Source organism: Centruroides vittatus, unplaced genomic scaffold (genome assembly GCF_030686945.1).
Source record: "Centruroides vittatus isolate TY-2023 unplaced genomic scaffold, ASM3068694v2 scaffold_324, whole genome shotgun sequence".
Taxonomy (NCBI): Eukaryota; Metazoa; Arthropoda; class Arachnida; order Scorpiones; family Buthidae; genus Centruroides; species Centruroides vittatus.
Genome location: NW_027122701.1, coordinates 4,363,678 through 4,386,974, shown reverse-complemented (window position 1 = coordinate 4,386,974; position 23,297 = coordinate 4,363,678). Strand labels below are relative to the sequence as shown.

Sequence of the window (23,297 nt, the reverse complement as noted above, 5' to 3'; positions counted from 1 at the left end):
TTTATGGGATTTTTTTATAAAACTTTATTCATCTTTCTAAAGTTCTAGTGCGTCGATTTTACTTCGGTAAAGTTATTTAAAGCTATTTTCTGATGTCAAAAACAGCATCCAATATATTTTTAACTTTTTTAATTAATAGATTTTATTATATATACGTTTAATTAAGTCGGGGGGGTCGGAAATTTCAATTAAAATCGTAATTTTAAAAAAATATTTAGAAATATACCGCCATCTAGTATTCACCCTACTTTTTACCCTTCTCCTCCCGAGAGTTTCATGAGAATGTCCCGCGAAAGACGACACCAGCTGTTCTCAAGGTCATCCAGCTGTGTAAACAATGACACATCGGTGTCAAGTTTCGCGCTAAGGCGAGACAAAGGAAATTGTACTTTGAAGCTTTTTCTTCAAAATTAACACATTTCTATAATTTTTTTTTCGTTTTTATGTTTAACTACATTAAAATTAAAAAGTATTTAATTCGCCAGAGTCTAAACGAGTTAAATGGCGAGGAAAACATTTTCATGGAAACCGCTGTCTTCTCAGCTTTGAACATTTGGAATCGTAATTGAAATTTGTCGATTAAAATGTCTATATATTGTGTGTATTTTTGAGAAGTAGTAACGTTTTCTTTTTCTAAATGTGGAAAGTGACACACATTATTCTGCAAAAGATGCTGTTTCCACAATTTTAATTTGTGCTCAAAACCCTGAATTTTATCATACAAATTGTGAATAAACTGTCCTTTGCCTTGAAGTTCCACATTAAGATCATTGAGATGCTGAGTCATGTCGATAAGAAACCCAAAATCGCACATCCATTCTGTATTACCAAAATGAGGAAAGTCATATCCCTTCATATCCAAGAACAATTGTATTTCGCTTTTTAAGTTGTATACTCTTTTTAGCATTGCACCTCTACTAAGCCGACGTACTTCAGTATTAAAAACCACGTCGCCATATTCAGTTTCTAAATCTTTCAGGAATTCTTTAAATTCATGGTGATTTAATGCGTGCGACTTTATAAAATTGATTAGTTTAATTATTGGTACTGTGACATTTGGCAAACTCAATCTTTTCGCACACAAATTTTCCCGGTGAATTATGCAGTGGTTAACAAATATTTCCCTTCCTGTGACCTTCTTAATGTCTTGAAATAGCCTTCCTGATACTCCTACCTCCATGCTTGACATTGCTCATGCTCCATCTGTCGATATACCAATAATCTTTTCTAATGAAATTGAAAAATTTTCCAACACAGACTTTAGTTCATCGTACAGGTCTTTGCCAGTTGTAGTCCCTTGCATTGGAATCAGTGAACACAATTATTCGGTAATATTAAATTTGCTGTCAATACCACGTATAAATATAGCCAGTTGTGCTGTATCGCTAATATCGCAACTCTCATCAAGTGCCAAAGAACAGTATTCGAATTTTGCAATGCTTTCACGAAGCATTGTTGCTATGTTCTCGGACAAGTCTTCAATTCTCCTTGCAATGGTGAATCTTGATAAACTAATGTTTGAAATAGCATTTCCTAATAAAATAACTATTATTTCTGCAACAGCAATCAGACATTCTTTTATCATCTCTCCATCCACAAAGGGTTTCATTTTTTTTGCCAGTATTTGACTGACAACAAAACTAGCCTTTACTGCCGTATTTGATAAAATAGCTTGATTTTTAAAAATAGCCTGTTGATTTCCCAAGTTTTTCTCCATTTGATTAAGCTTATCTATCCGGAGTTGTCCTGTTAAATTTATATTGTTGTTCATGTTTTGTATTGTAATGCTTTTTTATGTTATATTCTTTTAATGTCGACACAGTCTCTGAGCATATTAACCCTTTCCCGGCCAGGGTACCGATCTATCGTTACCCTAATTGTTTCGCAAAACGGCCAGGGTACCGATTCATCGTTACCCTGTTAAAAATCGATTTTTATAAAATTTATCGACAACAGATGTCAGCACTTGACGGTATCGTCTTGTTTATCGTCTGTTTTACATATTTTTGTCCAGGTGGTGTTCTGTCAATTAAAAAAACTTTTAATTATCGATAGTTTTTCCTTAATTTTTCATTTTCTGATTATGTTTTATTTTATTTTTGCATATCTATGCAATAATATTACTATAATAAGTTCATTAATGCTATAATAAGTTTATTCAGCTATAATATGTTAATGCATCATAAATATTCAAGTTATTACCTTCAGTTCTGATATTTTATATATTTTTTTAATCTTTAATTTTTAATTATTTTTTAAATTTAAAATATCCGAAAATGTTACATCTATTGCTACTGGTAATCATATGTTTATTACGAAAATAAATAATCTTGTTTGATATAAAATGAATAAAGTATATTAGTTCATTATATTAGTTGAAAGCAGAATAAAGTTCAGATTTCAAACAAATGTTTGATATAATATGCGATAATTTCACAACGAATAAACGTACATGCATAAATGTTATATCAAATTGTACAGAACAATATTCTACGTCGTATTGGCTCAGTGACAATAAGAATGGAGTAAGCAGACAATGTTAATTTTGACAAATAGTAACAAATTTTCAAGTCTGAATGTCAGTTATCATATATTATTATTTTTTTCTTATAAATGTTTCAAACAAACTTTATTGAAATATGTCATATTTAAAACTAACTATATTGATAAATATATGTAATTTTTTTCATATGAATAAAATAATAATTAAATTTTTAGTGAATTTTTAAAATAATATTGCCTGATTCACCTATTTTGACCTTGGCCGTTTTACAAAATAAGGGGCGTGGCAAACGGCAGGCTAAGGGTTAAGCATACAGCTTTATCTTTGACGAAAGTGAAAAAATAATCAAATTTCCACTTTTCTTGGAAATGCCTGTGCTCATCCGCAACCTTCCATTTTTTTGTTTGCTTTTCCGACATGCTATTATGGATTAAAAATTTGAAAGTTAAAAAAATTTGTAGGAAAACTTAATTTTGAATAAAAAAAAAACTCTAATATTACCTTTTTGACAATAATATTGCACTCACGCCTTTCAAGAAACACAAGAATTGCTAAAATTGCTAGTTAACAGCTTACCAGTCTGACTGATTGTGTGACAGAAGCAAACACAAACAAGCACAGAAGCGGTGCGTTCATATTGCATGTTTAAACAAGTCGCCGACAAGTGAGTAACTCGTCACAAAAAATTGTTTCGGTTTAGTATGTACTACCATTTTATTATAATTAATTTTATAACAATATATTGATGGGAGAAAGTAGATAAAATAAATTCAATTTTAGAAATGCTTGGCGGGCCGCATAAACATGTTTAACGGGCCGCAAGTAGCTCGCGGGCCACGTGTTGCTCATCCCTGCACTAGAGCATTATTATAAAGAAAAATGAATTTATTAAATAGCAATACACTATGTTTTCAAAAAAATGACTTACAAAAATATTAAATTTGTAAGTATTTTTAATTAAAATATTATACCTGCTCAGTCTAGTTGCTTGCATATCTGAAAACATTGTTCCAGATGGGAAACCTGCTGCAATGACTGTTGATGAATTAGGATATGAACCATGTGTTTGTTCCAATCCTTTCATTTGTTGCTGAATGTAGCTAGGACTTGTAGGAGGAGTAAATTCTCCATCTACAACTGTAAAAAGGTTTTATATATTTTCTACAGCATTATTTAGAATAAAATATAATTTAGTTTAAACACTATACAATGGTACCTCACATTTTGAAACTCAAATCATTCAAAGACCAAATCAATTTTTCCCATTAAAAACATAGGAAAGTGAATTAATCCATTTCCAGACCCTAAGAAATACCCATTTCAATAAAATTAAAACAGCAAACACATACAATTTAAGGTAAAAATAACTAATATTTAATTAGTTATTTATTTAATTTATTATTAGGGCATTTAGCCCTAATAATAAATTGAATGCAAAAACAATAAATAAAATATGTAAATACTGTATAATAAGATGAAAGTTGCATTTACTGGTTGCACTCCATGCACTTTGGCATCTTAAATTTGGCTGCTAGACCGCCACATGTGTACTGCTTTCATGCTTCGTGATAAGTTCCTTTTTTACTTCAATCTTCAATATTACAATCTTCCTCTTAGACTTTGTTGTTCTACACTCTTATTAGATGCCATGATTAATAAGTAAAGATTATATTGGATTGAACAAAACATTTTACATATTTTTAACAGCTGTCATTACTTAACACAAATGTGTGATTTAATTATAACAGTTGTGAAATTTAACACATTATTTCTAATATGATATTATATTTTTTGTTTAAAAACTTATTAAACTATTTACTTCACATTTTGTTTGAATAAAATCAAGTTGAAATGTATTCAGATAAAAAGACAAGTAAAGAAAATTTATAATTTGTATGGGAAAGATGCTTCTAAACTTCAAACTTGTCAAATGTGGTTTAAAAAGTTTTGTTCAGGAAATTTTGAACTAAAGGATATAAAATGTACAGGATTGATGAAAAAACATTGCAGGAAGAAATTGTTAAAAATCAATTAAAAGCACACCAAAATTAAAATGAAAGAAGCATTGAAAATATATGAAGGAGAGCAAGAGAGGATTTGGGATTCACAACAGATTGTATTCATAGTTTGAGCATATTTTTTCACTGTATACACAGCTCAAACTTTAAAGCAAATTTTTGTCAAATTTAGCATTTGTTTGTTTGTTAAGTTATGGCAATGCAACACTTGGGCAATCTGCCTGGGGGGGGATGCCTTCCAGGAGGTCTTTTAAGGGAAACTAGCTCCTATTCAGGCATTACAGATGTGGAGAAAACTCGAAAAACTCCACGTGCCAGCCCGTATGAGAAAGGTGCAAACCCACGACAAAACTCCCAGTGTTCAGGATATAAAGACCGCTTGGCACTGATGGGCTTTAGCATTTGAACTCTGAACTGTTCAGTTATAGTTGTTCAAAGTACAAGGTATCACTGTATAACTGTTTATAACAAGTATAACAATCATTTTGAAATTACTTTTTGCATTACAACTTTTAAGTTTTAAAATAAAACTAATTCAAAAATATTTAAACTTATTGTTCATAAACTTGTAAAAAATTCAATTTTTCATTAATAAAATTACATAAAAATTATAAAATATGACAAGAAAAACTATTATAATCAAAATTAATAAACAGTATATTCATTAATTTTAATATTACATTAAATTATCAGCTAATTTGATGATTCTAAATAAAATTATAGATACAACAGCTACATTCCTACATATAAGTCAATAGTTTAATTAGTTACTATATCATGAAAATATCCTTATTAATACCATTCTTTCATGGCAAAAAATGATTATATAAAATCAAAATAAATGATTTTCATGCTTATTTATCTCAACAAAAACAATAAAATGCAAATGACTGATCTATAAATAGAGACTCATTCATTCATTAAATTTTATAGATCTTCCTCAGTTACAAATTAGAATAACTTAAGAAATCAAACAATTTAACAAAATCAATTGTATAACTGATATCGGATGTTGAAACAAATAAAATATGATTTTAAAATTTTACATAAACCAATTTAAAATAACAAAATAACATAACTAAAATACATATAAAATATAACCAAAACAATAGGCATTAAAAAAATTATTCTAAGCCCAATGTAATTCAGTAGTTGTTTGGCTTATAACTATGTCATTATCTTTTTCTGTATTAATACATTTCTAAAAAAATTTCAAAAGTTTCCAATATTCTTCAAAAGCATTTCATTTTTCTCCAAAATCATCTTGGAATTGTACATCAGTCATAATAGAACTGTTTCTTTACTCATAGAAGAACTTCAAAAGTATATTGATCATCTGCAAGAAATAAAAAATGACTCCTGATCTTTGTGTAATACTGATCTTTTACAAATCAAGATTTGAAAATGGTATTTAATAAAGCTAATTCTATCTTCTGCTTCTAGGGAAATAATTTTAATAAAAATTAAGCTTTACAGATTTGCATTCTCTTTTGAATTTATGCTATGGTTCAAACTGATGATATTCAAACAGATGACCACAAGTACCAGTCTACCATAATTGGGAATCAGTATAGAATCCAGTCATGATCTTCATAATTTATCATAAATAATTTGGGTTTATAATACCCAAATTATTGAACTAAAGGATATAAAATGTACAGGATTGATGAAAAAACATTGCAGGAAGAAATTGTTAAAAATCAATTAAAAGCACACCAAAATTAAAATGAAAGAGGCATTGAAAATATATGAAGGAGAGCAAGAGAGGATTTGGGATTCAGAACAGATTGTATTCATAGTTTATAAGTATTAGTAAGTATAGGTGAGGAATATTCTGCATTCCTCACCTATAATAACCAACCCACTAAAGATCATGTTTTATTTCTGCTAAGGAACTTCCTTTATATCTCATTTGTAAATGTGTAGCAAAATGCTGTTGTGAATTTAATGATCTAGATTCTAACTTCTCAAAAGTTGGTAATATCCTGTGGCTGTGCGCCATATTTTGTATATTGTAGTATATATTATTCTTAGTATTTATTCCATTTTCTTCCTCTTCGATAGTTCTTTTGTCTATCTTTTCCTAGAAACTTCTGTCTTTCCTAACCCTTTCCTGTTCAAATGGTGGTGACCTAATTAAAAGGCAAAGAAAAGATGGTAGCCTGAGGGCTAAGTGGAGGACAAGAGGTCACTTTTCCACTGGGACGTTGGAGAGATAGGATGTGTTGTGAAGGCCTCCAGGTCGTTCTGGCATCGACTGGAGAACAAAGGAGATGACAAGCCTAAGCTGGCTTTCGAGAGAAAATCCGAAATATATCCCGATATAGAAACCTCGAGAAGCTTATTGAGAGAATCGGATAGACGTCCACAATCAACAACCCGAAAAGTTAATAATCTAGCAAGTGCCACCATCACCCCAAGATCGCAGACACTTTGGGTACCCATTCTTTTCTATCATCATATATCCAACTATCCTATTGTCTATCTTTTCTTCTCTCTTTTTTTTATTTGTATAAATAGTTTTAAGTATTTAGTCGTAGTTCTTTATTTTTGTATCACGGTGAATATTCTTTTGTCGCAAGGTTGCTTGACGATTCTACCCAAGTATCTGCAGGAATTATATGTAGAAAAGGTTAATAGAGAAAGAATGAGGAGTGTCAGAATTGTAAAAGAATCCTGTAAAGTAAATAAACACAGGTGACGAGAACATATATGTGTGTTATATTCTCTTGTTGAATCACTCACCACATGCATATCCTACATCCATAAATTTTCCTTCAGAAAAATCTTGTATTTATTTAGAGAAATCAAAATCATAAAGTGACTACTAGGAGATGCATTTTTGATCCTATAATCTGGTCCATTTAGATTGAGGTGCAAGCTTTGCCTCTATCTTGATTATATTACAGGAAATACATCAAACAATCTTCTAATATAAGAATTTCTATCTTGATTATTCTATATTGATAACCACTATATAACATACAATAATATAATAATTCTATTACTGTGTGTCATAAAAATAGTGTCTAAAATATACACTTAAAAATTAGTTTATGACTTTATGTGTAAGTTTCTATAGCATATCATAACATCAAACAAATAACCATTTTTGCTTTATAAATTAAAAAGCACGGATTTAATAGTCTTATATAAATTATTATTTTTTTTATATTTATAACTTACCAGGTAAAGCAGGATAAAAAGGTAAAGAGGAATGTAATACATGAGAAGTCAATGGCATACCAAGTCTTGCAGTTGCCATGGCCCTAACTTGAGCTTCTGATACCACAGCCATTATTTTACCATCCTATTAATATAATATAACAAATTTAACATAAAATAAATACCTTCTTGTTCTCATTACAATTAATTTAGTAATAAATAATACTGTGATAAACATAATTCAATGATACAAAATTAACAAACACCAACAGAATTTTTAATTAAAAAATTTTAAGTTTTAAAATTATGTTCTTTTTGGGTCTTGTATTCTTCAAGATGTATTAAAATAACATGGCTGCAATTTTCAAATTGCATACCTTTATATTCCTGTTGTCATCTGTTTCTTTGTTAATCTCAAGGACAGTTAGAAAGATGAAAATCAAGACCAAATGTAGAAAGCTTAGAGGACAGAGGCCCCAATTAGCTATATACAAATTTCTGATCTGGACCAAAAATCATTCTATTTTTCAAATGAAAATATAATTAAAAATTGCAGTCCAGCATTGTGACAATGTCACAATAATATACATTCAATTTTAAAAAGTGAAAGTATTTGAAATGTTTGTATGTAATTAGTGCTTGTAAATTTTGCATTGTTGAATTGTATATATCATTACATTAATGTTTCTGAATCAATTTGAAAACATTAAAATAATAAACATCTTACAGTGATTTAAATTTCACTTACTGTAGGACTGTTTGGAACTGGTGGCCTTCCCAAAGATATATTTGGCATGGAAGGAGATGAATAGAGCATAAGATCTCCAATATTTGTTTGATTTAAAGGATTATATGGTGAAGAAACAGGAACCTAAAATTGAAAAGGTTTCATTGCATAGATGAAATTAAATAATTTTCTTGGCAGAAAAATTTTCAGAAAGAAAAAATATTATATTTCATTAGTCATAATCTGGCAAGGAAAAATTCTGCATCTTCTTTATATAAACTTCATGACATAATTATAAAACAATTTTTGAGTAGTTAAAATATTATAATAACTTGCTTATTTTAATTTTTCAAAAAAATAAATATTTTGAAAACACAAAAAAATATTTATATTTACAGTATAGCATCGATTATCCGACCCCCGATTAACTGACTTATTGGTTAACCGACCACGTTCTAGTTGGCAAATTCAAATGTCCACTGGTGATGTAGCCCTACAATATTTGGTTATGTCTTGGCTACTTTAATATTATTTTTGTTAAATTTTTGCATGTTTTAGCTGGCAGCACTGGCTCGACCATGAAAGGGAAGCTAGTATTTAAACCAGGCCTAATACACTATACTAATAATGTATTTTTTCATACTTTTCGGTTATCCGACTTTTCAGTTATCCGACCAACCCCAGTCCCCAATTAAGTCGGATAATCGATGCTCTACTGTACTTTAATTGTATACATTATCAATCAACATCATATTCTTTGAGTTATTTTAATAAATTTCATAAATTGCATAATTTACAAAAGAAACCTACTTTATTGGAGATACAACCAAAAAAAAAAAATCATTCTTTTTGAAATATTTTTAAACTAATAAAGTCCATTTCAGATTTCAAAATTTAATTATACATTTAGATATAATTAATCATAAAAATGCATCATATTAGCAAAATTGGTAATTTAAGAATATTTTGATCTTATTTAGAATACAGTAAAAATCTAATTCTTGTCAATTAATACTAAATCAATATGCATAACTCAATTAATACTCCATCATTGCAACTTTCTAAAATATACTTTGAGTTAAATCTCTATTTCTGCATCCATTTTTAGGAAAAATTACACTATTTTATAAAATATAATATTAATAATAGTTTCTATTATCAATTGTTAGATATAATTTTCTTATTCTTGATAAGATTATTTTAAATATGTCATTTAAATTATTATAACATAAAATGTAATTGAATATTACATTTGAAAAAACTTTTAAATTTGTATTCTTTTTTGACTGAAGAAACATTAAAAGCATAGAATATAACAGCACTTTCTAAAATTTTTATTCATATTGCCAATGTATGAATAAAAAAGCTTTTAAATCATCATACATTTGCAGACTATAATCTTTTTTTGTATAAAAAGAATAATATTTGATGAAATGAATTATGTGAAAACTTGAAATGATTAAAAATTACAATACTTTTAAATACATAAAATTTTTAACCATCCTTTATAAAATAATTTATTAGACTGAAACCATGCTATGTCTCATAATATGAAGACACCTGTTCAATAAGAGAATTCAAATAATAAATGCTTGCCTGATATATGACAGTTTTTAAAATAAACAGAGTACAAGACAAGCATTTATGATTAGTTATGAAAAGAATCCTTTATAAAAATGAAGTAAGAAAGTTATCATATCTACCTCCTGAATAGGTGTACTACCATTGATGCTTGTAACAGGCTGAATTACTGTTCCATTAGGTGGTGATGCAGAACTGAGTTCAGAATTGTTACTACTATCAGAAGGTACTATAATACAGAAACATAAAACTTTAATAATTATTTTCAATATTATAAATCTTCAAATCTTTAGTAAAAGTTTAAATGATTTCTAACAATGAAGTATTACCAAAAAATCTTTTAATAAAAAATAATTTTATACTAAAACAAAAAATATTATACTGTTACAAATATTTGAATATATTTATATATTTCAGATGAACTAAAATGATGACCAAATATTTATTAATTAATTAAAGAAAACATTCTTCAAAGTAGAATAAACAGTTACATTGTCATTTGACTCACTTCCAACCAGGAAGGAAGCTTTTATTTACAGTCTTAAAACATTTAGTTGTTTATTGACATTTTCAGTAGGGGCTGAGTCTATTCAACTTTATTACTCTCTCACAAGAGTAATAGTTTTATTACTCTGACCTTGAAAGATAACATCGTTCTGTCAAATTTCAAATAAACCTGATGTCAATCCATGTAGCTTGAGATAATTAACATCAAGCCAAAATTTGATACCTTTATTTTTCTTTGTTTTCAAATCAAATTACATAAAAATAAACATAAAAAAATGCATTTTTATCAAACCACAAGTACTTTACATAGTTAAAAAGATAAGGAAATGCAGAAATTGAAAATATAATAAGAGTTTTTTGATGCAATGCCTGTAATTTCACAATTTTTGAAAAAAAAACTGGTCTCTATGAGATGCGACACAACTAAAGTCCTATGTCTAGTTCATCTATGGTTAAAATTCATGGTAATTTACCTATCTACATAAACAAGTCTAAGAGAAGATAATGTGCAATTTGCTTATGCAACAATTAAAGAAATTGAATTTTGTTATTTGTCTTGAATGGTGCATTATTTGTTGTGAATTTGTTATGAATGTTTTGTTATTTGCTACATGAGAAAGATTAAAATTGTTCATTTGTAATAACAAATGAGGAAAGATGAAATTAGAACATAGAAACCGAGAAAGATAAAAATGAAAGATTTGTATTATACATAATATGCAAATAGCATTCATAGATGATGTCATTACATGAATAAAAAACAAAAAATATCAAAATCTATACAATCTAAAAATTATAAACCAATCAAATACTTATGGGGAAAATTTAGGAGTATGTATTACTAAATAACTTTATAAACTTATCTTTTGATAAGTACTCATAATGTCCATAAATCAAAGGAAATTTTAATAGAGCAAACTATAGAATAAAGATTTCTTTGGTATATTGTATTTCAATATAATTCTTTTAAAAATTGAAGTACTTCTCACACTATATGAGAAGTTTTTCCATTCTGTAGTGTACTGTATGTGTATGCCCTGCAGGGTGAGAATGACCAGACACTCATCTTAACATCTTCACCTAATAATTTTGTAAAAGAATGTATTTTTTTAATTAAACTGTTCACATTCTGTCCTGATAACAAAAACATGTCTTTCTTGTTGATTACAAATAACTTCAAACTTAAAAACAATAACTGTAAATGAGAAGTATACACACTGATTTAAAACAATGGTCCTAAGATCAGCAGACATTTCTGACATTGAATTAACATCAAAGTAGAACTTTCTTGTGCTTTCTTGTGTAAGAAGGTCTCTAATGTTATCTAGAAACATATGAAGGACCAATCAGGTTGTGAGGAAGTTCAAAACCAATTGAAATGTAAATAAAAACTCATGTCCCAAAGACATAGGATACTTTTTGTATAGTTACAGAAGAGCGAAAAAGTGCATACCTTTCTTTTAGTTACAAAGAGCCAACAAGTTCTTTTTGTTCAGTTTCTCTTTGCTTCCTGCATACTCCCTTTGTTCAGTTTCTGTTCAGCCCACCATGAATTCATTTGGATAATTCCTGTCTGGCTCACTGTGTTCTTTATTTGTCCCCAACTCTTTCTACTTTGTTGAATGTCATCAGAGAATAGTGTGTGTATCTCTAAACACACCTGACTTTGAAAGTTCTCCCAACCTTTGTGATCATTTTGTATCCAGAATTTTCGCCAAACTTTCTTCCCATGAAACTCTCTTCAAACTTATTTGTGTTTTTTATTTTGGTTTTTTGGAAATTTTAATACTTCAACTGACCAGGTATTGTACAAAGAAACATCTCTGTCTCTCTTAATAAACAGTCATTTTAAACAGATTAGTATGTCATCCTTTATCCCACTCATCCACACATGTGATCTTTTTCTGCTTGTGCCACCCAGTCACAACCTCTCTCAATTCAAAAATAAAAAATCATTTTAAAAAGTTATCTTTTCTTTGATATCTGCTTGTGATTAAGATCAAGCAACATCACATATATATGTCCCTTTAATATCTGTTATGTTTTGGTAACATTTGACAACTTCATCATAAGTAAAACAATGTCCTAATAATCATTCCTTCAAGACAGGAAAAAAAGGCAGACATCAAATCTGATATATATGAAGATAATTCAATATCACCGACAAAACTTTTGCAGCAAATTCTGAACAAATTCATATGAATCAGACATTACATCATTTCAAAACTTATGATTTTTTTCTAAATTACCTCTTACCATTTTCTCAGTATGGCACAAAACATAACAGTATTCTCACAAGAAAGAGTAATTTTCAAATGTCTAACCATGTTAAACTTTTATATTTGTGTTTCCTCTTCTGTGTATGTGTATCTTAAATCATTTGACTAAATACTAAACCCTATATAGTCTATTAACACTACTTCAAATTTTAATGATTTTATTACTTCAAAGTTCAAAGTATAGAATTCTAATCCATTTTATTTGCATGTAAAAATCCTTCAAATTTTAAAAATTTTAAAAAATACCTTCAAAATTTTAGAAAATATTTAGTTAAACAAATAGTCAAACTTCTATATAGCAAATTTCTCCCTACAATGAATTTTTGCATTGTACACTGCTCTTTCAGTCAAAAAATATATGTAAAATTGTTTCTAAATAACAAAGTTAATTTTCTATATAACAAATCTTTTTATTTGTAAGAACCATCAATCATTAAAAGTCAATTATTCCCTTTGGGATGAGTTCAAATTTAAGTTCAATTTCGGGTATCAATCTGTAAATCCTTTATAAAACTGCTGCCCAGGTGTGAGAAATACTAGTCGTTAACTTTTAAAACCATGTAATCTACTCCTCATATGGCTACAGGTTGTAAAGAAGGGTGAGAGAAATTAGGCCCAAATGCCTTTGTTGACATAAACAATTTACAATTAATAAATGTCAAAAATGTTAGAAAGGTGATAATTTTGACAACTACGAGACTAATTTTAGAGGTTAGTGAGATTTTATTTTAATTTAATAAGTCATCCAGTTGAAATTTGAAAAACTGTTAATATGGTATTTAAGATTACTAAAAATATTAATGTATTGGGGAAAGTTGATAAAGGCTCAAATTAGAAAGACATTACAGCATAATTTGGAATTTCTGTGAGTAATTTATCTGTGGCTGTCCGCTATTTTGTTGTATATAATTGTACTATATATAGAATCAGAACTCCTTTCTTCTTTCCTATAATTCTTCTTCCTTCCGTTTTTAACCCTTTCCTGTCACATGACAGGAGCTGTACTATTCGTGGGTCTAGATTGGCCATTCTACAAAAGGGGATCCTGCTCAAAGCTACCAGCAGACACAAAGTGAGAAAGAAAGACACTTTTTGGGCTCACGGAGAATAAGTCAGCACAGACCAAGAAGGAACAGAGACAAGAAAATAATTGAGATAGCCATTCTGGAGAGGTCCAAGGAACTGCCTCAGTACATATTTATTAATAACTGCTTTGTACCCCCTGAATGCTAACGGATTGTACATTCACCATGCACAAAGTGATCAACGTCAATATTCATCCAGTTCAGGACCTACAGATTTAGCTACCGGTAGATTTTCTAACTATCCTTCCCTTCGTCTTTCTAGTAGTAATAGTATTAAGTTAAGTTAAATTATAATTATCTTAGTTTTAATCGGGATTATTTGTATATATTAAATTTTGCACAGGAAGTTCAAACGAGAGAGGAGACACTGTAAATATATCGGAATATAATTGTCTCTGTGACAAGCATTCCATTCTCTGTCAACTCATTTGACTAATAAAGTGATTTGATCATTATTTGCTTTGTCATCTTATCACGTGTTTTACACACACATTTTCACATATCAACCATAATAACAAATAACAAATCAATTTTCAAATTAGCCAAGGATGTGAGATCTACAGGAAAATGTGCTACAACCTGCATTTGTGTTGATATAGATAAAGCAGTTTTAATGTTGTTAATAAGTATACTACAAAAAGAGAACATTTTTTAATTGTTAAGTGCAGAAAACAATTTTTTTGAAAATTTTGTTGAACTAAGTTTAAATATTTTAACACAAATGCAAGCTTATTTAAAATTATATTTATATTACAATATTACTATATATTACACTTATGTTAATTTAAATTACAAAAAATAATGAAAAAATGATGTTAAAATAATACTTTATGAACCAAAAAGTGTAATTTCTGTATAACAAAATTCCTCTATAGTAAATTTTTTTCAGGATTTAGTGACTTCATTATATAGAAGTTTGACTGTATTTTCAATTTATTTTATATTCTAGCAGCATGTTTACAAATTTTTTTATTTTTTTAAAATTTAAATTCACATATTTTCAATTTTGTGTTTGTTCTTTAGAATGTAAACTTGGATATGATTTATAAAATAAGCTAAAAGCCTTTTCTTTTTAATTAATTTTTATCAGAATTGCAGATATACAGTAGAGACTCGTTAATCGGAACCCCGGTAATTGGAACGATTTTCAGTCGGACTGTGTCGTGCTGAATCAAACGCTTTTGATACTAGATTTACTTCTAAAGTATAATTTTTATGTTTTTATATTCTTCAATATATTTATTTTGTTTGTACAAAATGCAGAAATAATTTTTAACGATACGATAGCCTCGATTATTATTATAAAAATTTTCATTAGGCTTAAAATCGACGAAAATTCAACACGAAGCGACACGCAACGGAGAAAAATTTGAACATCGGACAGGTTAATGTATTTATTCGTACATAATCGGTAATCGGAACAAATCACTAATCTGAACAACCCCAGTCACCAATTGATTCCGATTTTCGGTTCTCTACTGTACTTAGTAATGACAATCAAATTCAATAAATACAGTTCTTTCTACAAAGGACAAAAAACCAACTTCAAAACTAATCCAGAATTTTTCTGATTTTTCTCATAAAATAGCATAGAACAAGGGTCAGCAACCTGTGGCATGCAAGACAATTTTCAATGGCATTCTGATTGAATAGAAATGTAATAAAAATTATATTTTAATTATTAATTACACATTTAAATGAAAGCCATAGTTCAGTGTAGGCTGTGGTACATTAAAAGCGAATCTCTTGCTTGTATATTTATATTACAGAGCATGTGTTATGCACCTTGTTTGCCATCTATGTGTTGTACTGTACATATGCTTCACACATAAGAACAATTCAATTAACAACTTAACATCAAAATTATATATTTTTGAAGTCCATCAATTTTGATAATATATATAACAAAATTGGTAGAATCATGTTGGCACCCGGAATAACACTAACTTAGGTTCAACATAACACCGCTGAAAAGTTGTCGACCCCTGGCACAGAATATATTTATCATTTAATAGATTATGCACATGCATAATTTTTTTATTTGCAAAAGTATTTTACATAAAAATATGTAAAATAAGCTTGATGTGAGACATTATATATGTATTTAATATTAATTAAATGTTAATTTATGTAAATAATATAAAAAATTATTATACTTGTAGGTGGTCTCCTTTTCAGTGGAATGGGGCCTTTATCTTTACGTCTTAGCAAAGGACTGCTACGTCTTTCAAGAACCTTTTGTTTCAAAACTGAACGAACTTTAAGGTTGGGTTCAGATGCTATAAATGATAAACAAAAGAAAATTAGTCATTAATTGGTAAATTAATTAACAATTACAATCATAAGAAAACAATTTTAATTAAAACTTAAAACAATGTAAGTAATAATAACCAAATGTAAAAATAATTACAATAATAATTTACATTAAAAATAATTCATAAAATATTTAACCCTTTCCCAGCCAGGGTACCGATCTATCGTTACCCTAATTGTTTAGCAAAACGGCCAAGGTACCGATTGATCGTTACCCTGTTAACAATCGATTTTTATAATATTTATCGACAACAGATGTCAGCACTTGACGGCATCATCTTGTTTATCGTCTGTTTCACATATTTTTGTCCAGGTGGTGTTTTGTTGACTTAAGAAAAAGAAAGCATTAATTAAAACTTTTTAATTTTTCATTTCCTGATAATTTTTTATTTCATTTTTAGCATATTCATGCAATAATATTACTATAATAAGTTCATTAATGCTATAATAAGTTTATTCAGCTATAATATGTTAATGCATTATAAATATTCAAGTTATGACCTTCAGTTCTGATATTTTATATATTTTTTTAATTTTTAATTTTTTTTTTAAATCTAAAATATCAGCAAATGTTACATCTATTGCTACTGGTAATCATATGTTTATTACAAAAATATATAATCTTGTTTGATACGAAATGAATAAAGTATATTAGTTCATTATATTAGTTGAAAGCAGAATAAAGTTCAGATTTCAAACAAATGTTTGATATAATGTGCGATAATTTCACAACGAATAAACAATACATGCATAAATGTTATATCAAATTGTACAGAACAATATTCTACATTGTTCTGGCTCGGTGACAATAAGAATGAAGTAACCAGACAATGTTAATTTTTACAAAAAGTAACAAATTTTCAAGTTTGAATGTCAGTTATCATATATTTTTTTTTCCTCATAAATTTTTCAAACAAACTTTATTGAAAAATGTCGTATTTAAAACTAACTATATTGATAAATATATGTGATTTTTTTCATATGAATAAAATAATAATTTAATTTTTGGTGAATTTTTAAAATAATATTGCCTGATTTACCTATTTTGCCCTTGGCCGTTTTACAAAATAAGGGGGCGTGGCAAACGGCAGGCAAAGGGTCAATGAAAACAAAAAACAAGTAATTTATTTATTATGTACAAACATAAAATGTATATTAGTTGTTATGAAATTTATTTACTTTCTTACATATATGTTATCAGCTTACTAATAAAAGTTAGTAAATTATTAATAGTAATATTAAAACAACATTAAATTTAGAAACAAATTTCAGAGTATTAGTTGCAGGTTTAATCTTCTTTTAAGCATTTTAACAGTTAAATAATTATAATCAAACAAATTCAATGTTGCTTTTGTTAAATTTCTTTTATTTAAAAATCTCACTGAATATCATTGCAATTTATATAATCAATTACTAATCATTTTAATATGACTATCAGGAACTCAAAACAATATACAAATAATTCTCAATATATGTGATTTCAATCAGTGTGGGTTTTTCTGAGGCATTAAATGTTTTATTGGAGCTGGAATTACCGCGGCTGCTGGCACCAGACTTGCCCTCCAATTTTCAAAGTAAATGTGCCGGACACCCAAGACACTCGGCAAAGAGCATCAAAGGAATCCGGCCAAACGTCCAGTCCCTACAGTAACCACCGGGCAGTGGACCGCAGGTCTGAATCTGAGATCCAGCTCCAATAGCGTATATTAAAGTTGTTGTCATTAAATGTTTCACAGCTTGACAGAGCTCACAGCCAGCAACACTGAAGTAATCCCTTCTCCCCACTTGTGAACCACTCCCAACTTGAAAGTGACTTTAGTTTTCTTAGTGTAGTGCTCTTATTCAAAAAGCATTTAATATAATTTCTGCAAATATTTCTGAATTACTTCTTCAGCTTTTACAAAAAACTATTCCAAAAAAAAGAAGACGACATAACTGTGCAGGTGATGGGTGATAAATATTTTGCTTGGTATTTAGAATGTTTTAATTCATGTTCTTTTTTGGGCTACTTTACTGGTTAGTCTAAATCTCTTTAATCAATCTTTAATGTTATTTTTAATGATTTATCTTCATTTTTGTATGCAACTACACTGTATTTTGTCTCAAACCTTTAATTAATTAATAAATTTTCAATAAATATTTTTTCCTTTTCCATGTTTTCATTTTCCAAGGCAAATATAAATGTAAAAATTATGATCATTACAATAACAACTTAAATCACTGAGAAAGGACTTATTCAATGAATGTTTTCAACCTGCTCAACAGGCCATCATCAAGTTTTAAATTTTTGGAATATAAACAACTGCTCCTTATCAATAGAAGATGTAAGAACATTTAAAGTTACAAAGACACTTGAATTAATCATTATTTGAATTCAAAATAAATATATATATATATAAATATTACAATATTAAAAAGAAAATGATAATGTTAAATAAAAGAGAAAGAAAATGTAAAAATGAAATAAAAAGGAAAAAAGTCACATTTTCCAATATCGTTTTTTTTTAATAGGCATTAAGAGTTAGAATCTGATGAGTTCCTCTCAATTATACACTTAACTTCCATGCCGTGGGTAGAATCATAGCATCCTTATAGTTCAAATATTTCCCTAAAAGGTTACTTCTAATATCTCCACCTTTTCCAAACTCATTGCTAACGTTGAACACACTGGTTTTATGACTTTAGCTTCCTCCCATTGAACATCTGAACTTTCAGATTGTGCTATTCTGGATAAAGCTGTACAACACTGTCCTTTTCTTATATTGTAATCATGTCCTTAAGTTGTACTTTAAGGTTCCTGTTGGTGACCCCTATGTATTCCTTGTTCAATCCTAACTAGTCATTCTTATACAGTATTCTGAATATCCCCAATTGCTCCTCCTCCTTAATCCTATCCCTGTCATTGGTGCTCTTTTGTATAGTGACTGTGTGTTCTTGTAACTCACCACTTCTTCATAATACCAGCCATGTTCTTATTATATGTGAACTTAGTTTGTTTGTTTTTTTTTATCATGGTTACTTGTCATCTTCTTTTTAGATTCAGTATAAGAGCTTGTAGATTATCCAATGGATCGAATTCCATGGATGTAATATGGATGTATATTAAAGACTCAAGTAATAACCAATTACACATGCACGAATTTGGCAAAACAACAGTAATTTATTCTAACAGTACAATAACCGTGAGATACTTCCTATCCCTCAAGTTTACACAATACATGACTTAAAAAACTAACAAAATTTACAATACTCTATATACAGTGGTGATATTCGAAATAGTTAACAAAGGGTTCGCTAGCAGAAAATTTTTTCCTGACAATCACCGACAAACGAAATGGAAGTTTTGGCTAGAAATAAATACAATACCTTTTCTTCCAATATATCTAATAATCAGTGGCGTATTTGGAACGTAACGAGCCCTGGGCGAAGACCAGGTAACAATAGTATATTAGTGCTGTTGACCTTTTTTTTTTAGGCAGAGAAATTTTTCACCCCAAATGGCACTACTACAATACAATATCCTTTTTATTTCGCTGTCCATTGCCCGACACGTGTTCCACAGCCGTCTTGTATTATCTCGCGCGCGTGAGATTGCGGGATCTCTCTTATGACTGGATCTAATTCAAGAACTCTCTTGAATCGATCGCGATTAAACCTCGTTTCGGTCGAGATTGAAACGGTCGAGAGAGATCGCACCAAGACATAGTCCCCAACCTTGCTCACAATCTAGATTGAAATGCTCGGTGCGAACGGGGTATAAGGCTCTAGTTTAGTAGTATTACAGAGTATAATATGTATATTTTAATATATTTAAAAAAAAAAAAAAAAAAAAAAAAAAACCACTGAGAAATGTTCCGTGTGTTTAACAAGGTTTGGAAAACTGAAAATTTTAACAATAGGTTCAGGCGAACCCGTTTGGAAAACTGAAAATTTTAACAACGGGTTCGGCCGAACCTGTGCGAACCCGCTGAATATCACCACTGTCTATATACATATATACATACACGCTTTCCTTCTATACGAAAATTGCATATAGTAGCCTTCGACGAATCACAGTATTATGTTAAGTGAATGCAATACAGTCTCGAGTTCCCGAGCGTTCACTTTTTCTTTACATCAAACCTCAAAACTAATAGTTCTGTCCGAAACCTGAATGTAATTCATGTCACCAGACGTACGTCCCTCGTTGACACTCCTCAATTACACTACGATGGAAATGGATTGTACTTCCTGACTGAAAATGGTTACCCTTTTTCGACTCCTGTTCTCCCGGCCTAACTCCGACGTCCTTGCTGACCTTTCCTCTTCCTACCTTCCTTGATGAATCCAAAAACAAAAAAGTGTCCACAATCATGAGAGTTCTCTAATTTATACTTCCTGCTCTCCGGAAGTCCGCTTCACTCGTGTCCCAATCTGGACCAATCAGAAGGCTTTCCACGTACCTAAGGTGACATCATAACAAAAATACACGCGACATAGTACAATCCAAGAAAACCCAATACATACAAAAAAGGAAACCGAGACAACAAAATAATAATAATCATAATAATAATACATGGTCGCGTAACACTACAAACTCATCGATCTTTCAACAATGTTGGCTCCATATCCTAACGTTACAGCAATGCCCCTAATTCTATCCAGTTCTTGTAACCGGTCATATATGTTGCAGCAGTAAATGAAGGCCCTTCTAACTAGAGCTCTAAAAGCTGAAAGTTTATAACCATAGCGGTCATTTGATGAAGATGGAAATGTACAGAGGATCATGAGTGGGTTTAATGTACACTCATATTCAAATAACTATCATACAACAAGATGTCTATGTCTAAGAAATGTATGTGTGTTGTACTCAACTCAGTTGCTCCAATTTAAGTTTCAAACCCTTCTTGTTTGAGTTTATCTCATCTAAAAAGTGTTGAATTTTTTTATCATCTGTCCACAATATGAACACATCATCCACACACCTCTTGCAAAAAATTATGCCATTCATGAAATTCATAATAGTATTCTTCTCCAATCTACGTAGGACCAATTCACATAGCAAATCCAATACCAAGCTGTCAATAGGTATTCCTTTTCTTTATTTATGTTCCAAAAATTTAAAACCTGATGATGGCCTGTAGAGCAGGTTGAAAACATTCATTGAATAAATCTTTTCTCAACAATTTAAAGTGTTATTGTAATGATTACAAATCTGATTACAATCTGAAGGTTTAGATGTTCAATAGGAGGAAGCTAAAGTCATAAAACCAGTGTGCTCAACATTATAGCAATGAATTTGGAAAAGATGGAGATATATAGAAGTAACCTTTCAGGGAAATGTTTGAACTATAAGGATGCTACGATTCTACCCACAACATGGAAGTAAGTATATAGTTGAGAGGAACTCATCAGATTCTAACTCTTAATGCCTATTAAAAAAAATGATATTGAAAAATGTGATTTTTTTCCATTTTATTTTATTTTTACATTTCCTTTCTCTTTTATTTAACATTATCATTTTCTTTTTAATATTGTTATATATATATATCTGAGTTGGTTTAAATGTAAAAATTATGAATTTAAATGTGGCCTAACTCATAAATTAATTTATTTCCCATGGACTGTGAACTTACATATATGCAATATATTTGCAGAACAAATTAACTACATATATTGAGAATTACCAATATGTTATTATACAGGGTGTTTCAAAGAATCATCTGATTTAAAAAGGTCATAACTATTCAGCTTTTAATCCATTTGATCAAACGATGTACAGTTAGAAAGAAGAAATTTTTGAGTTTTATGTAGTTTCCAATTGGCAGCACCTGCATGCTTCGATCACCTTGTCACTTCCATATTTTCAAGATGGCAACAGGACAACAGAAGACTGGCTTTTCCCACAGTTAAAGACCAATTTGGATAACTTCATTTTCCAGCAGGACGGAACACCACTATACTGGAGCCTAGAAGTTCAAGAATTTTTGAATATACAGATTCCCCAATGATGAATCAGTCGCCTGGGACCTAATGATTCAGCTTTACATAACTAGCCTCCTAGGTCATCGGACTTCACTGTTTGTGATTTTTTTTTCTTGTGGTGGTATAAAAGACTCCGTTTATGTGCCTCCTCTTCCAGCTACAGTGATTGAATTGCAAAACCGCAAAACAGCAATAGTGGCAGCAATGGATCCAAACATGCTTGCAAAAGTTTGGGACGAATTTCACTACCATTTGAACATATGCCATGCATCCAAATGTGGGAATATTGAGCACCTATGATTTAGTAAGTAAAAAAACTTGAAGATTAGTCCTGTAATATAAAAGTAATCTTAAGTATGTATCTTCATTACTTTTCATAATATGATCATTTTAAATCAGATAATTCTTTCACCCTGTATTGTAACTTATATAATAAAAGAAATTTCCTGGAATTTCTAAATAAATTTTATAGAAAAGTTATTCATTTATCCTGTTAGAGATGCATCAATAGTCTACATCTTCTGTTAGGATTATAAAGTATACTTAAAAATTAAATTTGTTGAGAATTAAATTAAATTATATTATACCAATGGTGAATGTCCCAAACAATGAACTTTTTATACCATGAACCTAGGTTCTTGGGCTCTGGTTTTTCACTTCTTTCCTGACTGTTTTTCCCTATTTTTGTGTCAAAAAACTAACTATTTAAAGAACAATTTTTATTGTTTTATGCCATGTAATATAGTGCTTAATTATGTAATAAACTGAAATACAGTATTCTGGTGCAAAAAAAATTCTCTACTGTATCAATGTTGTATATTCCTAGAATTACCATATTTACTCGCATATAAGACAATCTCGCATATAGCATGAGGTGTGACTTTTAAGATCAAAATAAAAAAAGTTAGATTTATTAATACAATTATAATTTTTTTCATTTAATCACAAATAAAATACCAAATGGATGTATTAAGGCAAACAATCATGTCTGCCTTAATACGTGATGAATGGAAAACAATACCATAACATTCTAATACGCATGACCGAAAAAAGTTTATTTTTAATGATTCAGAATGTGCTAATATTCATTAAAAAAATAACAATTTAACTAATATGATATAACTACATTTCTAATCATTGCTAAGTGACCTGTAT

The 23,297-nt window shown here is 29.5% G+C and overlaps 1 protein-coding gene across 2 annotated transcripts in view; it reads right to left on the bottom strand.

The window, feature by feature from the left end:
• LOC136988159 (histone deacetylase 4-like) overlaps positions 1-23,297 on the bottom strand; it is a 218,772-nt gene that overhangs the window by 45,114 nt on the left and 150,361 nt on the right. For both annotated transcript variants that reach the window (XM_067285980.1, XM_067285979.1), the window contains 5 exons: positions 16,022-16,144; positions 10,117-10,223; positions 8,435-8,557; positions 7,708-7,831; positions 3,475-3,640 (listed from right to left, as the gene is read on the bottom strand). In XM_067285980.1, the coding sequence (XP_067142081.1) occupies positions 3,475-3,640; positions 7,708-7,831; positions 8,435-8,557; positions 10,117-10,223; positions 16,022-16,144 (643 nt within the window). The remainder of the gene's footprint in view (positions 1-3,474; positions 3,641-7,707; positions 7,832-8,434; positions 8,558-10,116; positions 10,224-16,021; positions 16,145-23,297) is intronic.